The sequence below is a fragment of the Diceros bicornis genome, chromosome 21 (assembly GCF_020826845.1).
Source record: "Diceros bicornis minor isolate mBicDic1 chromosome 21, mDicBic1.mat.cur, whole genome shotgun sequence".
Classification (NCBI taxonomy): domain Eukaryota; kingdom Metazoa; phylum Chordata; class Mammalia; order Perissodactyla; family Rhinocerotidae; genus Diceros; species Diceros bicornis.
In genome coordinates this window covers 46,203,245-46,220,461 of record NC_080760.1, presented here as the reverse complement: position 1 = coordinate 46,220,461, position 17,217 = coordinate 46,203,245, and the positions used below count along the sequence as shown (strand labels likewise).

At 43.7% G+C, this 17,217-nt stretch overlaps 1 protein-coding gene across 1 annotated transcript in view; it reads left to right on the top strand.

Moving 5' to 3' along the window:
• KCNQ3 (potassium voltage-gated channel subfamily Q member 3) overlaps positions 1 to 15,279 on the top strand; it is a 307,393-nt gene extending 292,114 nt beyond the window's left edge. Inside the window, exons 10-15 of the mRNA XM_058564950.1 lie at positions 4,335 to 4,537; positions 5,394 to 5,496; positions 7,604 to 7,735; positions 10,194 to 10,292; positions 12,056 to 12,140; positions 13,754 to 15,279. Of these exons, the coding sequence (XP_058420933.1) occupies positions 4,335 to 4,537; positions 5,394 to 5,496; positions 7,604 to 7,735; positions 10,194 to 10,292; positions 12,056 to 12,140; positions 13,754 to 14,488 (1,357 nt within the window). The 3' untranslated portion in view covers positions 14,489 to 15,279. The remainder of the gene's footprint in view (positions 1 to 4,334; positions 4,538 to 5,393; positions 5,497 to 7,603; positions 7,736 to 10,193; positions 10,293 to 12,055; positions 12,141 to 13,753) is intronic.
• Positions 15,280 to 17,217: the final 1,938 nt, after the last annotated feature.

The following is a 17,217-nucleotide window of genomic DNA, read 5'->3' as shown; positions in this document are numbered from 1 at the left end:
AACATTAGCTCTATCTTATAGGTGAAAAAACTGAATTAGAAAGAGTTAACGACTTACCCAAAGTGAAATATTAACTACAGAGTAGACATTTGAACCCAGTTCTCTTACTGCAAAGTCCACACTCCTTCCACTATACAGCACTCCCTCTCTCAGCTGAGGGTAGATTCATTTTATTAATCAGAAGATCAAAATTATACTCCTTCCTTTATTCATTCAATATCATAATAGTGCTTTCAGTGCTTACTGTGTGCTGGGCACTGTGTTAGATGCTGGATACACAAAATTGAGGAAAGTATATTTTCAGGACCAGTAGTTCTCCTTTTAGTTTCTCACTCTCAGCTCCATTGACATTTTGGGTGGGATAATTGTTGTGGAGAGTTGTCCTGTGCATTGAAGGATGTTTAGCAGCGTCCCTGGCCTCAACCCACTAGATGCCAGAAGCACTCCCCTAGTTATGTCAATCAAATATGCCTCCAGACATTGCCAAACGTCCACTGGGGGCAAAATCGTCCCTGGTTGAGAACCGCTGCTTTAGTGAGAGAGTCTCTCATAAGTCAAAGATTTCATTATGGTGGCCAAGTGCTGTACTTGAGAAAAGCCTAGATGTTCTAGGGGCACAGGGAACAGATGTCTAATTGGACCGAGAGTGGACGTGAGCCTTGGGCTGATGCTTGGACCAAGTTTCAGACAAAAAGTCAGAGTCATTTAGATAAAAGAAGACATGAAGATTTTCTCAGTTATGGGTCACAGCATGCGCAAGGGCTAGAAAGTGTGCTAGTCAGGGAATCGCGTGGATTTAACATGGCTGGAGTTCCCTGGGGCTGAGACCTGAGGCAGGAGTCCAGGGCAGAGCTGTATCTGCCAGGACAGAGCAACCCTGATTTTACTTCTCCATCCCCAGTCCATCTATTTGCAGTTTTTCCAATTCATATTTGGAAATTGTCTGTCTGCACTTAACAAATCAGGGACCCCAGCCTCCCAAGGAAATCTGATGTCAACTCTGTGGAGGGCTTTTCTTGCAAGACCTGCTGTACCTTCCAAGCCCAAGGCCTGAATAATGCACTGGAAATCCATACAGAGAAGGGCAGAGATGGGTTTTGAGTTTCAGGGCTGAACTTTGCCTTGCAGTTGATTATCCTTTAGGGTCTTGGATTTCAGGCAACGCAATTAAGAAGTAAGCTGATCACCCACTTTGCTGGAGGAAGAATTCCATAAGCCTCTTAGGTGCAATGGCTCTGAGTAATTCAGAGCTGAGGTTTCTGACTTGTGCCCGATGCATCTGGATTCCTAATGCCATTGGAACCCAAGTCTTATAAACCGTCCTCCGTGACCAATGGGGTATTAAGTGAACACGGCCAAAGCAGTTCAGACTGTTAGAGGTTGCAATGAAGCATTTAAATGCCAAACAAGCACATCCTAAATCCCACCACAGATAGAACCAAGAGAGTCCTCTCATTATCTTTCTAATAGTCAGCAGTTATGCTGAGATTTCAAGTTAGAACACAGTGGCTGTCATTAATTTTGTCTTGCTTAGTTTATCTAGAATTAAGCTTCTCATATACTTATCTCCTGCAGAGGTTGAGTTCAATGACAATGGTGAGTGTTTGAGACTAGCATTAAGAAGTATTGTAAAATAATATATAAATCCCAAGAACTCATCTCAGTTCATTTAAAAAAAACACTTTCTTCGTGGCCCAGGAAATTTTATCCATCCTTTTCACACATGTCATTAGCCTTCTAGTGCTTCTGTAGAAAGAGGATTATTTACCAAGATAATGATAACAGCCAGCATTTACTGAAGGCTTCCTGCATCCCGCATCCCAGACAGTTGGCTAAGCACTTTACTTGCAGCCTTTCATTTAACCCTTAAACAACCATGCACAATGAGGGCTGGTTGTCATCATTTTATGTGTAAGGAAGCTGGGGCCAGAGAGAATGAGTTATGTGTCCTAGGTCACATGACAGGGGTGTGTGGTGGGTTCAAAGATAACCAAGCAGACAGTCCAGTGGGGAGGGAGGCATGGAAACATAGTTTCCACACAGTGTGTTAAAACACTGTGACAAAGAAAAACCCAGCATGTCTTTGGAGCAAACAGAGAGTACCCAATTTCCAAGAGCAGATGCTCAGACAGTTTTAAAGAGCAGATGGGAATGAGGCCACCTGAGAAGGCAAAAAAGGGCACTGCAGGTTAGAGGACGTGTGCATACCAGGACATGCAGGAGGGGGCTTGGAGATGGGCAAGGGGCTTGGCGCAGAAGGAATGACAGATCCGCTTGTTGATATAGCAAGACATGTAGGCAGGAGCCAAGGAGAAGAGGGCCTGAGAAGTGACTGTCCTACAGTCGCCCTTTTACTTAGTTCATGGGTAGGAAAGCCTTCTGTGTGTTCAGTCGACTTCCCACCTTGTCCAGTTTTAGCCCATGGACCCTGATATATTCTCTGTCCTGTTGGTCATTCATCCAGGACCGGTCAGGAGAGCAGCATCCTTTTCACACATGTCGTTGGCCTTCTACTGCTTCTGTAGGAAGACGATTATTTACCCAGATGTTGTGTCTTCAGGTTAGGGAACATGGAGCTATCTCAGTACTGGAGTTTCTCTGATTTTACGCTGGGCAGGTTATTAATATAACAGTGCTGGATGAGAGAGAACAGTCCAGAGAGAGTCAGGAGTAACAATTGTTATCCATATTTCGATTCATTCATTTGTTAACCAAGTATGTCTTAATCCTTCTCTATGCCAGGCTGAAGACAAGAAACTTTTCAGATATTCTCATGTATAATGCTCCCCAAACCTCTGTGAAGCAGGTGTTTTAGGCCCACTTAACCAGTGAGGACCTGGTGCTCAGAGAGCATAGGGTACCTGCTTGGCAGGGGGCAGCATCTTCTGGCGTGAAGAACATGGCTGCCGTAACCAGACATACTCTCAAGAAATACTAAATTATCTCAGTTCCATGCAGAACTGATTCGACAACCCATATTCATTCACTGACTCATTTATTCCTCAAGTACATGGCACACCTCCTGTATACCATGCCCCATGTGGGGTGATGGAGAGGAAGCCACTAAGTTGAGTACATTGCTTTGTGAAAACATGCAGTGTGGCTCTCTCTGGCATGTACCACACAAAAAGGGTGAGGGACAGAGGCTGAGAAATAGAGGGAAGAAATTAATATTTATAGAGCACCTATTGCATACTAGGATCTATGCCAGATCCTTGACAAACATCATCTCATAGCAACGGGATAAAGCCGGGATACTTATCCCTATTTTAACACTGAGCTAAATGAGGCTCAGCAGGGTCACAGGTTTGCCCAAGGTCACCTGGATGGTAAGGGATGGAGCTGGACTTCAAGTCAAGGTGCAGCTGGTTTTTGCAACTTTATGTTGGACGGATTAACCATTTTTTATGCCAAGAACGTTTTTGGCAACATGATGAAGTCCAGGGACCCTTTCTCAGAATAACAATTTTGAATCCGTAAATAAAATGCATACAGTTACAAAAGAAACTGATTATATTGAAACATAATTATCAAAATATTTAAACCTTTGATATGCAGTCATATGTGTGCTTCTTTGTGATGAGTCTAATGACAAGACCACGTGGCAGGTTGAATACTACCATAATTTTGAAGCAGTAACGAGCATGTGTAGCAAGACCCAGAGACAACAGGATATAAAATGATCTGTGATTTCTGCTGTGGAAAGTCACAGGATATGACTGGGGCGTTGAAGGTATTACTGGGGTTTATTACCTACATTCATAATTGAAGGACATTTTAAATTCAGTTAGAGGTTGGTAATGTTTTTTCCATCCAAGCCCAGGAGCCCCCGCTAAGTTCTATCCACGGGAGGTGTCTGTGGACGCCGGTTTACAGTACTGCTTTGTGTAATTTATGTCATTCAGTTCTGTTCAAGGAACATTTGATAAGGCTTTTTCTGTGTAAGTCTCTATCTGGGCACCATGGAGTGGTACAAAGGAAGTTATTGATGCAGAGTAGAGGGGAATGGAGAAGGAACGAAGCTTTGCTGCATACTGCTATGAACCAGGCGTTTTCCATTCTGTATCTCATATAAGCTCCACTTAAGCATACAAGGAAACTAAAGTTCAGAGAAGTTAAGAAACTTGTCCAAGGTGTAACAGCTAGTAAACTGTCGAGCTAGGATCTAAACCAAGTCCTGTCCCATTCTGAGTTGCTAAATCAGATTGAGCACTGAGGGCAGGCCGTCCCTTTCACGCGTGGAGGAGGATGTGTGAGTCTTGATGGAGAGGGACGGGAAATTATGAGAGCCTGCACTCAAGGAGGAAAATTGTTCACTTTTGCTTATTTTGTAGCCAAAAGCTGGGTCTCTTGGATCGGGTTCGCCTTTCTAATCCTCGTGGTAGCAATACTAAAGGCAAGCTATTTACCCCTCTGAATGTAGATGCCATAGAAGAAAGTCCTTCTAAAGAACCAAAGCCTGTTGGCTTAAACAATAAAGATCGTTTCCGCACCGCCTTCCGCATGAAAGCCTACGCTTTCTGGCAGAGTTCTGAAGGTAATGCCTTTCTTCTCCCTCACCCTGTCTCCTCCACTTCTCCCTCCTCCTTCCTCTCCTGCCTCCTTCCCCTATTGAAGAACTCTCCAGTCTACAAAGTAGCCTGTTTCCCATCCTCCCTGAACCAACTTGTTTCATCTTATTCTCATCTCCTGGGCTGGAGGCATCTGTGATGTAGCCCCATAGCTCATAGCAGGGGGCTCCCAAGTTTTTTCTGGTCCAAGATCACCACGTTGGTCAGCACAGAGGCCTCCAGGGAGCCTTGGGACATATTACCACCATTCCTAAGGGTGGCCATGATGAGTGTGTGGCCATGGAGGTCAACTTGAAGGATGAAAAGAGGCCAGATGTAGAGTGAACTGGAGACCTGGGGACCTCAGCGCCCCCAGGGGGTGGGAAAAGCACCCTGCAGGGGCTGTGGGAGTAATAGCCTCTATGTGCCCCTTTCACTTATGAAAAGGGAGGACCAGCAGGGCTCAGAAAGGGACCCCTCCAAGGTCACAAGGATAGTGACTGATAGAGCAAGAATCTGAACTCAGGTTTGTCTGACTGTAACGCCCAGCACATGTTCCCTTTGCTGCCTTCAAGGGGCCATTCAGGAAACCCAGAACTCACGTCACCTTCCTCCTAGCCTTCTCCCCATGTCCTGAACTTCAGGCACCTCTAACTCAGACTTCTGGGTAATAGAACGGGATGCTAAGAAAGCCCGAATGACGTCACAACTGGAGAACACTGTGGGCTTTCTGGAAGCAGGAACAAAGACTCTGGAGGTTGAGCTTTTAAGGCTCTGACAGAATGGGGTCCCCAAGCCTTTCCAAGTGCTGTGGCCTGACGTTGATATGTGTCTCCCACCCAGATGCCGGGACGGGTGATCCCATGGCGGAAGACAGGGGCTACGGGAATGACTTCCTCATCGAAGACATGATCCCCACCCTGAAGGCCGCCATCCGGGCTGTCAGGTAATGCACCCCCCCCAACACACACCATCACCACTGTGGGCCTCCCCGGGCCCCAGCTCATCTCCCACGGGACGTGGCTTTGTAAAGTGCTCTTGGGCTCTTGGAAGGTGGGCAAGAAGCCTCTCGAGTAACCCCTGAGACAGGTCCAAAGAGTATGTCAATATTCGATGGGAGATGCTGCCTTAAGAAAAATGATTCCTGCATCAGCAAGTCATCATGGTGACTCTTGCTTGCCTCTTTCTGAAACTGCTCCCACAGGTTCCTGATAGTATTTCCAGCTGTCACACTCTTGTCTGGCTTTGGCCACTATCTATTTTAAAGGATGTTGGGGCAGGGGAGTGTATTGACATGGAGTTTTCTTCCTTTATAGGCTTCTTACTCAACATAGCTTTTCTTTGTCTATCTTCATCCGTCTAGTTCTTTTTAATTAGCATTTTTAACAAGATAATCAATTACAGGATTTTTTCGTCCAAATCAGTCAAGACTACAATCCACCCTGGCTATTTCTGTTTTGCTTTAGAATTTTATAAGAAAATAAAAATGCTACTACTTAAAGATAACTTTGATTAGAATATGGGCTTATAAGCACTCCACAATGGTGGCAAGGAATTCTAGAAACTAAGTTGGATTCTCCAAGAACTAGTCATGATATTTTCAGCAAGATTCCCAGTCCAATCAATCAAGGAATCTCAGAAGTGTTGTAGTATGTGGACCTCAGCAAAGCCCTTGACCTGGTTTCTCATGACACCATCATGTAGAATGTGACAGAAGCACAGCTGGATGACAACACAACTGTCTGGGTTCATAACTGGTTGAATGATCTTTTTCAAAGAACACCAGTGAATGAATCTGTGTCAGCCCACAGGGAGGTCTCTACTGGGACACTCCCTGGTCTGGCTTCTGCTCTGTCCTTTTTAGCATTTCCATTGATGCCTTAGTTCAGGGCTTGGCAAACTTTTTCTGTAAAAAGCCAGATAGTAAATATGTTAGGCTCTGTGGTCCATAGGTCTCTTTTTCAAGTATTCAACTTTGACTTTGTAACACAGAAGCAGCCATAGACAGTACACAAATGAATGGGGGTGGCTGTGTTCCAACATAACTTTACTTTCAAAAATAGGCAGTGGGCCAGATTTGGCCCTCGAGCCGGAGTTTGCTGACACCTACCTTAGATGGATCTCTGTAAAGGGCAGGCTTATAAAATAACACAAAGTTGAAAAGGATGGCGAGTAAATTGGATGGTATAATCAGCATGCCAAATAGTGTTTAGAGGTTGGAGCCAGGGGCTATGACAAACAAAATGAACTTTGAATGTACCACAGATAAAGAGGTACAAGTACGAGATGGGAGGGCCTGGGGTAGGCAGTGTTTCCTATCACTGGGCTGTGATTAGGGGTTTTGATTGACACTGTGCTCAGCAAGAGTTGACCTTGTGATGGGGTTTTCAAGGAGCATTAGCCATCTGGGGTGACTTTATTGGCTGCCAAGAAGATGGAGGTGAGGGTTTGGCATCTGTGAGTTCTGGGTGTCCTATGTTACTAAGAACCTGAGAAAACTTGGGACAAAAGCTAGTGTCTCTTTTCTAGAAGCTCATAAGCCAAAGAATTTAAAAAGCTATTGAGGAGGAGAGACGTCAGCTGTCCTCAGATAGAAAGCAGTGTGACACAGTGATTAAGTGCATGGGCCTTGTCAGCATACAAACCTGAGTTTGAGGAAAGCTCTGACATTATTAGCTAGATGGGTCTGGGAAGATGCTGACGCTCTCTGTACCTCAGTCTCATCATCTACGAACTGATCTGTTAGCAGATTGTTCATAAAGTAATTAGCTCAGTGTCTGGCCTGCAATGAATGCTCAATACATGTTAGTTCTCATTGTCACTATGATTTTCTTATTATTCAAATGATTGAAGAGAGGTGCTCATGAAGGAGAGGCACTAGCCAGCCTAATTCTATGTGGTTCGAAGGGGTAGAATCAGGACCAAGAGTTGGAACTTCTTCCCGACCAGTTTTCTCTTTGGTTCTCCCCTCACCTCTGAGTTTGCTAGTCTTATATTATAGTTTCCTTCACTCTCTACTCACGATGCACAAATGTCTCTACTTCACCTTACAGAATTCTACAATTCCGTCTCTATAAAAAAAAATTCAAGGAGACTTTGAGGCCTTACGACGTGAAGGATGTGATTGAGCAGTATTCCGCAGGACATCTCGACATGCTTTCCAGGATAAAGTACCTTCAGACAAGGTAAGTCAGTCGCATCTGGAAGGTGTACGCTCTCCTGACTGCTGAGAAATCAAAGCCAGGTGAACCTTAGAGCTGAGGGTGAAAGGCATTCAAAAATGATCCATAATTCAGGGGAAAGATTTTATGAACAAATATAGTCATCAAACATTATGGATGTCAAGGCCAACCAGCACCAGATCAAACAGGCTGTGAGGAAACTCTATGACATTGACATGGCCAAGGTCAACACCCTGATCAGGCCTCGTGGAGAGAAGACATGTGTCCGACTGGGCCCTGACTGTGATGCTTTGAATGTTGCCAACAAAACTGGGATCATCTAAACTGAGTCCAACTGGCTAATTCTAAATATAAATTTTTCACCACATTGAAAAAAATGTTCAGCAAGTGTTATTTATAATAGTGAAAATATGGAAACAGCATCAATGCCCAACTAATAATTGCCACCAATTTATTGACCACCTGGGTGCTCTACCTATTTGTGTGTGATCCCTTATAACCCCCTAAGGTATTGCAATAAAGCTGCCATTTAACCAGTGAGGAAACCTAAGCTCAAAGGGCAAAGGAATTACCCAAAATTACCCAGCTAGTAGGTGGCAAAGCTGGAAGTCAAACCAGGTCCGTTTCAAATCTCCTGTTCTTTCTAACACACTACACCTCCTCAATTATCCAGCAGTGATCAAGAGAAGAATGGCACCTGCTCTCACTAAAATGAGCCATCAAATGACATAGAAAATGTATATAATGAGATCAAAGAATTATATGATCTGTGAATATATATGCATAATATGATGACTAGTAATACATTCAGACATATATCTACACTTATACGTGTACATAAGTATATATTTATATGTATATATATCATTATATACATATATACACACATACACTCTGCTAGACTTGTGGTGATATTAACTAATATATATGTGCAATATGATTACAAAAACATACGCATATATGTTTACTCAGAAATGCACACAACACACACACACACACACTCTCCCATATAGGGGGCTGATACTAGGAGTAGGACTTCCGCCAAGGGGTTATAGTGGCTGTTCTGAGATGATGAGTCCAAGTGTGATTTTTTTTTTCTTTAAATTGATCAAACCATTAATGATTCTTTAAAAAGATAAACCATTAAAAAAAAATAAAGGACAATGTGATGTCAAGAAACATAGAGGTGACATCAGGAAACCAAAGTCCTCTTTGAAGCTCATTCTCTGACCTGTGTGAGATTTCAAATTGACACAAGTCAAGTTGTCTCTGGACCTCAGTTTCCTCATCTGAACAATGTTGTGTCCTACAGAGTTAATAGGACCATCATGTTGCATGAGTTGGAAGTTGACGGTGCTGTTGGGTTGGAGGAATTCTTATCTGTGACCTTACTTTATCAGTAACTGGAATATCAGTGGTGACTGCCTACCATCGTGGCAGGCACACAGTCGATGCTCAATGCTTGGTGAACGAATGGATGTGTGAACAAACGAATTCTGAGCCTAACGTGTTGTTATTTATGCTCAGAGGAAGGGAGCATGATGTCTAGGACATACCAGACTCCAAAAATATCTGCCCCAAAAATATCTGCATAGAGTGGACATTGACACTGTCATCGTTTTTGATATTTATCAGGAAAATATGTTTCTATGAGTCCTGGCTGGCTGCTGACTGCCTGGGTGACTAATTGCATATCCGCAGCTATGCTGATACTGGAGTAGCCAGAGAGAAAGGAAGGGCAATTTAGTATATGATGGTGTCAGGGGAGGAGCAGCCAGGTTGGCAGAGACAGAGTGATCCATGGCTATGCCTGGGTGCATGGTCTTAGTGTTCCTGGACCTGTGCTGAGCCATCAAGACTGCTTCCACCCCCCAACCCTGCCCCAGCTTTGCAGTGCAAGGGGGGGCATTTGTCTCCTGTTGTGCTCAGGAGCAGCACAAAAGGGGAGCTGGTGCCTCATGCAGAAATGGAAGCAGAGTGCAGGAGTAGTGTCAGATCCATCCCTCTAATGATCAGAGAAGCCTGAGGAGGGAGATCTGCACAGCTAAAAACGGACCTAGGATTTAGCAGGAAAAACTCCCTAACTAGATGTTTTGGAATAAAAGAGCTGGAAGACCTGATAGACTTGCAGCACACGTGACATTTCCTGTAAGAAATAACAAGATCAGCCCTCACCCTGTCTCCATGGTTTGGCTGCCTGTCTCTCCCCTGGGATGGGGAGATGCTCTCGGTACCACTGGACAAAAAAGAAAGATAATAATATATTGAGATAATAAATTGTCTTTCTCTTTTCTCTCTGTCTCTGTCTCTGTTTCTCTCTTTCTCCCACTCTCCTTTCTTCCTTCTCTTATATATTCTAAACTCAGACCCGACTAAAGAGGGAATAGAATGAATTGCGTTCCTTTTTTTATACATAAAGCTCTTTGTAATTTAATTCTCCCCGTTATGTGTTCTCTTTCAGAATAGACATGATTTTCACCCCTGGACCTCCAACTACTCCAAAACATAAGAAGTCTCAGAAAGGGGCAGCGTTCACCTACCCATCCCAGCAATCTCCCAGGTGGGGCGTGTGGCCGTGGACAGACAGGCTGAGTGGTGCCAAAGCCCGTGGAGCATCCCTATCCCCAATGTCACCTTGGTTCCCTTATGGTTGGGTGAGGTTGCCATTCCCTTAAATAAAATGAAGAAGAGTTTGAAGCCTTTTCTAGTTTGTGGCCATTTGGAAGGTTTCTGTACAAAAGACATACCGCCCCTCTTCCCAGACTGTATGGTGACACTTCTTTTTACGGTTATTGAAAATAAAAATAATGATTTCCTTGTTATAAAATAAGAGGAGACTGATGAGTTTATTGGAACAGAAAGAATCTTCATGTTAGCAGAGCCCAAGGCGTTCCTGGTCAGCTATTCTGACTTTTCCTGCACGGTCACCCCTGGGTTGATTGATTCTCCTCCCAGGACAAAGCCAGAGAAAGGAATCAGATGCCAGGCCCCTGACAACTTTGTAACAGGTACAGCTTTGTCCCTCAGCAGAGCAGCTCTGCTCTCCCCCAAAAAAGGTTTGAAAATTTTCCTTTTATAGGACCTGAAGAACAAACAGTAGTCCTTTAGAAAGTCTACTGCCTGAATTTACATGTCTTTATTCCCAAATGTCTTCAAGGCAGATAACATAAATCAGTGAAGAGTCAGGCTTAAGAACTTCTATGTGTCTTATAATAATGAATCTCATTGTTATAAAAGAAGCAAAGATGTAAGTGTGAAGATATAAGACATCTACTCTTCAGCCTCAACCCTGGGGGTAGACTAGGGGCTGGTAGACCAGGGGACCTAAAGAGCACGCGCCCCATCCAAAGGAGGTAATTGTTACTCTGTTTCACTGTTGCTAATTTTAGGAATGAAGATCCTCTGTTTCCAAATAGTCTAATTTTTCCATAAAAGCTGAATGTCCAGATTTTATGTGAAACTCCCCATTTTTGACATAGCTTAAATGTTTTAAAACCCTGTACAGATTAAGGAAAACACTGGTGGGCTGGATTTAGCACATGACCACCAGTTTTTGACATCTGCTTTAATTCAAGATGGCTCAGCCAAAGACAGGCCAGGGACTTAGTGGGAGATGGTAGTCTGTGAGAGGGAAAGTCAGCTACCTAGAAAGTGCCCAACATTAATGGTTTTGAGGAATAGCTAGGCTCCCTGAAAGTTCTCTTCTACATAGAACATAACAATGTTGAAACTCACTGGAATTTAGGTGTTTATTAACTGTGTACAGCTAAGGAGCACTGCAGAACACATCTCAATTCCATTCCCCACCAACGTCATCTTTTGCATCATTTTCCAGGTCCAGCATCTATTTGCCACTCTTAACAAAATGGAACAGATGAAATATTGATATCCACTGTATAGAATTTCAGATTAGACAACCCCCATCCCCCACCTGCCCACACACACACACACACACACTCAGAGTAGAAGTACTCAACCAGTAGTCTGAGACTGAAAAGCAAAGGAATGTGATTTAAAGGAATTAAACACTCTAGGCACAGTTAGGTGCTTTATTAGCTTTGACACAAAGCCTCCTATGGAAGCTTAATAATTGGCTTCAAATTTTCCTGCAGTGAAGGTAAGCATGGGACACCAGTGTTGAAGTCGAGAAAATGCTGGCGTTTCCTGATTCACATGCACCTCCAAAGTTAAGTGGCCTCTTCCGGACTGCATAAACATAAGCATGAGTGTGATGAGTCCAAGGGCCATGGCCTGCCTAGCCAAATGACCTTGCAAAGCACAAATAGATATAACAATCATATAGAACTGTTGGCTCTTTCCTAGGAATGAACCATATGTAGCCAGAGCATCCACATCAGAAATTGAAGACCAAAGCATGATGGGGAAGTTTGTGAAAGTCGAAAGACAGGTAGGTCTTTCCTTTCCCTCACCAAAAAAACAAGTGTATAAAATTTATTTTCAAATGTCATTTTTTTAGAGGGAAATAACATACTTGAGTATTTACCATTCAAAAAAAGATGTGGAAATTAAACCCCTGATTTAGCACTTTACTGGCTGGGTAATCATAGGCAAGTTAATTAATTGTCTTCAGCCTCAGTTTCCTCATCAGTAAAATGGGGATTTTAATACCTCATAAGTTTGCTGTGAGGATTAAATGAATTGATATGTGTAAGTTAACTGGAATAGTAGCTGACACACAATAAACACTCCACAAATGAGATCTACTATATCATGCGCTTCCTGGTGTTCCTTTGAGAAAAGTGAGTTCCCTTCCCCACATTTCCTGTATCCTCAATCCTCCCACCCTCAAAACCCAGGTCAGTGAGGACTGTGTGAAGCAGGCTATGGGTGGGGTTCATTCACTCACAGAGAACCCATTCCCTTACAGCACCCCATGTAGCTCACCTCTCAATTCCTCAGTAAAGCAGCTTATATTTTTGCACAGTTTGTCTAACTTGACACTAGATAAATGACACTGTCAATTTCCTTTAGGATCCCTATCAATCCTTTTATTTTATTCATAACCCAAAATTGGATCTGTGCAGGAAAGAAGAGAGAAAAGTTGAATGATTATTCTTTTCTGGCATATCAAGAATATCATTTTTCATTTTTAATTTATAATCTCGGCTCTCCCATTTACCAGCTCTGGGACCTTGGACAAATTACTTCATCTCTCTATGCCTCTGTTTGCTCACCTGTAAAATAGAGATAATAATAGTATTCACCTCAAGGGTTGTTGGGAAAATTAAATGGGTTAATATATTTAACGTGCATAAAACAGTCAGGTGCTCACTAAAAGCTATATAAGAATTAGTTACTGTTAAGTCTTGGATGGCATCTCAGCCATTACCTGGTACTCTGCTTCACAACCTTATCTGTAAGAGGGGATGATGTACCTGCCTGCAGAGCTTCCCGGTGAGTTATGAATTGTGAGGGAGAGAACATCACACACACACATGCACGCACACCTGTGTATATGGACTCACAAAGATTCAAATAAGGTCCCCATTTTGTAGGTAGGAGCAGATGCAGTTTATCTCAGTCTAGCTTCCACTGGCCTCCAGGTGCCTAGGCAGGGTCTCCAGTTCTGAGAAGCTCAATTCCTGCTAACCACTGCCCTCATCTCTTTGGGGCTTACATCACCCCGTAGGAGAAATAAACACTAACAGTTCACATGCTTCTGTCTAAGAATGTCTGCAAATCAAGAACACCCACTCCTTGACCCAAACAGCAGCAGAAAAGCCACTTCCTCCTCAGGTGAAACTTGTCCTCCAACCATCTCTCTGCTTCCAGGCTTCACTTTCTGGAAAGCCCTGGCCTAGGGTATTTCTAGATTAGCACTAATACATGTGCAAGGCTCAAAATCAGGAGGCACGAAATAATGAGCTATTGTGGTTAATGTGACTTGCAAGAACCCGCTTCCTTTCTGAAAAGTAAATGCTGTAGGATTTTCTCCCAACCAATAATAACTACCCCCCTCCCCAGAGAAAGCAGTGATTCCCAGCTCCTTGTATTTTCCAGGTTCATGACATGGGGAAGAAACTGGACTTTCTCGTGGATATGCACATGCAGCACATGGAGCGCCTCCAGGTGCACGTCACAGAGTCCTACCCCATCAAGGGGACCTCCTCGCCCGTCGAGGTGGAAAAGAAAGACGACAACAGGGATTCCGATTTGAAAACCATCATCTACAACTATTCCGAGACAGGCCCCCCCGAGCCACCCTATAGCTTCCACCAGGTGCCCATAGACAAAGTCGGCCCCTATGGGTTTTTTGTCCACGACTCAGTGAACCTGCCCCAAGGAGGACCCAGTTCTGGAAAGGTTCAAGCGACCCTTTCCTCCTCGGCGACAGCGTATTTAGAAAGGCCCACCGTCCTGCCTATCTTGACTCTTCTCGACTCCCGAGCGAGCTACCACTCCCAGGCTGAACTGCACGGCCCCTGCTCGGACCGGGTCTCCCCCCAGCAGAGACGCAGCATCACTCGGGACAGCGACACCCCTCTATCCCTGATGTCAGTCAACCACGAGGAGCTGGAGCAGTCTCCCAGTGGCTTCAGCATCTCCCAGGACAGAGATGATTATGTGTTTGGCCCGAGCGGGGGGTCGAGCTGGATGAGGGAGAAACGTTACCTCGCCGAGGGTGAGACAGACACGGACACAGACCCCTTCACACCCAGTGGCTCCATGCCTCTGTCGTCCACAGGGGACGGGATTTCTGATTCTGTATGGACCCCTCCCAACAAGCCAGTTTAAAAGGGGTCGTGGGCTGACTCCTCCTTGTAATGTAGACAGACGTTGTATAGCTCACTTACTCTCACATCCAACTCTTACCAGTGAGACCACCAATGGCTGCATCAAATGCATGCATGGGCGTGGTGGCCCCACCAGGGCACAGGCTTGTCATGGCCTTTTTCCTCCTCGTGTCACCACAATGAAGCCGCTTCCTTTTAAGCATGGTTTGCATGACTTTACACTATATAAATGGTACACTAATCTCTTCTAGGATACACATTTATCTGCTGTTCTTACTTTGAATCATGATCGGACCAGTACAGGGAGAAATTATCCATGAACTGTGGTATTTGTTTGTTTGGTTGGCTGGTTTGGGTTTTGATTTGGTAAGCAGGGAGGGTAGTTTAAGTTATTTCTCGGATCACTGCCCCTTTGTGTCAAATACTCCAGTGATTAACTGTTTTCTAAAGCAAGCAAATAATTTTCTCGACAAAAATGCATTGCATATCAATGAGGTTGCCTACTGAGCTAAAACATTAGGAAAGCAATGAGATCGTCATTGCGTCCCCAAAACCAAGAATTATAAAAATTATTTTTTTAAGGAAAAACTGGCAAAACCATCTAAAAGCTCGCATAGGGACCTCACTTGGTCTGCCCTTGTCTATTATCATGCCTCAGTTTCCTCATCTGTAAAAGGTGGTGGTAATCCCAAGTTAGCATTTTGGATAAGTTATGAATTGGTGAGGAGAAAACATACACACGCGTGTTAATATAGTTCCCAATTATGTAGCCAAAGATGATGAAATTTATCAGAAGCCTGTCTGGGAAGGAGCTAAGTTCTGTGCCTTCAAAATGAGGTTCCGGCTCACATTCCTTCCCATGATACTTGTACAAAATGTCCATCTCAAATGGAAATTAGAGTCAAGAAGGCACTGAAATTACCTGGTCTTTCTTTGTAAAAGTGAGAAACCTTTGATACATGCCCAGGGTCGCTCCATTGTCCCCTGGAGAGCTGGAACTCAGAGCCCAGTCAGCTGACTAGCTCCATACCCTAGTCTCTGCCTACCACACCACTCTACAGTTTACACAATGGGACCCAGAAATCGTGCCAAGATACTTGTGCTCTGTGTCATGTGGAAGTACTCATGACACAATTTATTCAGACAGGAGGGGGCTGTCTGCTTTTATTGCAAAACAGGGTCACTTGATCATTGCATTTTGGATCCAGAAAAAAAAAATAACACAAGCAAGCTACACTATTTACTAATATGCAAATGGAAAAAATTTCCAGCACCATCTAATTTTACTCCTCCAGATTTTTTAAACCACATATATCCATAAGACTAGCTAAAGTGTAAGCAGACAACCTGGAGAGCACTGCCCTACTAAATAAGTATTAATATTAAGCACAAGCCATCCTGTAGCATCTTATGAGTTGTTGCTACTCTCTGAAACACTTTGATGGAAAAGGTTTCTGCTAGCTTGGGTCAAATAAGCTATATGATATGCCACAGAATTATTGTCTCACTCTTTTCACACATAATAAGCACTGGTTGTTGTTGGTTGCCATGATGACCGTCAGGATGATCGAAATGGCCTAAACAAATGTCCACATGCAAACGCCACTGATGATCTCCCTCACAGTCTTGTCAAAAGCCATAGTAGCTGTGGCAGACATCTGGCTGATGGTTTCATCTTTACCTAACACACGGGTCTTGCACTGCGTTAGAGAGAGGAACTACTTTCTCAGAGATTGAGTCCTTTCAACCTGCATGTCAGCAGGTACTGTGCAAAAGGCTCAGAGTACAGTGAAGGTTTGGTCCCCAACTTTAGGAACTTACAACCAAAGCCTGAATTCCCTGGCCAAGGGCAGGCATTGTGAGAGTTAGAAAGGGAGTTTTACACAGAGAGCCCCACAAATGGGTAGGTGTTGAGCTTGAAGTCTTAGGTGGGAAATGCACAAGAATGACCACACACATCAGATATGAACCCCCCTCCCCTATGGTTTTCCATTTGCCCTTCCAGCAATCTGAAGGGCAAAGGGCATGGGTCATTTGTCCTTCTTTCAGCTCCCTTTAATATGCCTGAAAGTACCATTGAAGTTGGCCTAAGAAATCCTATGCTCCTTCCGTAGGGCTTGGTTCTTGATTCTGCCCTTCCCGGAATCTTTCACCAGAAGTGGTTGAACTACCTACCATCTAACATGTCACTATGTTCTTCTTTATGTATGTGAGTTATTTTAAACAAAAACCAAAAAAAAAAAAAAAAAATGGAGACTGAATCAAACTCTCCACATATGCACCAATTATTTTTTCCTAACATTAATATTCTTGCAGAACCTACTAGCCTCAGTAGCCCAAATAGACGCATTTGCCAAGAACTCTATAGAGTTCTCTGTTGGAAGAGTAAAACTTTCTTATCTCATGCTAAAGACAGTTACCATGGATCCAAAGTTAGAGGGCTGCCTTGGGTTCTTTTAATAACCTACAAAGTATTGGAGCTTGTATTATTTCCCAAACCCTAGGAGGGCAATCTATCTTCCCTGCTGGATCATAAGGCCAAGATGGTAGGGATTGGGTTTGTGTTAATTACCACCATGTATCCAACATGTAGTAAATTGTCCTTATCAGTGTAGACAAAGACAAAATACACTTTTCAGGAATGAATAGTTGATAAGACTCTTAAGAGCTGTTGTTTCCCATCTAAGAAAACAAAAAAGAAAGAGAAAAATGATCTTCTGGAATATTCTG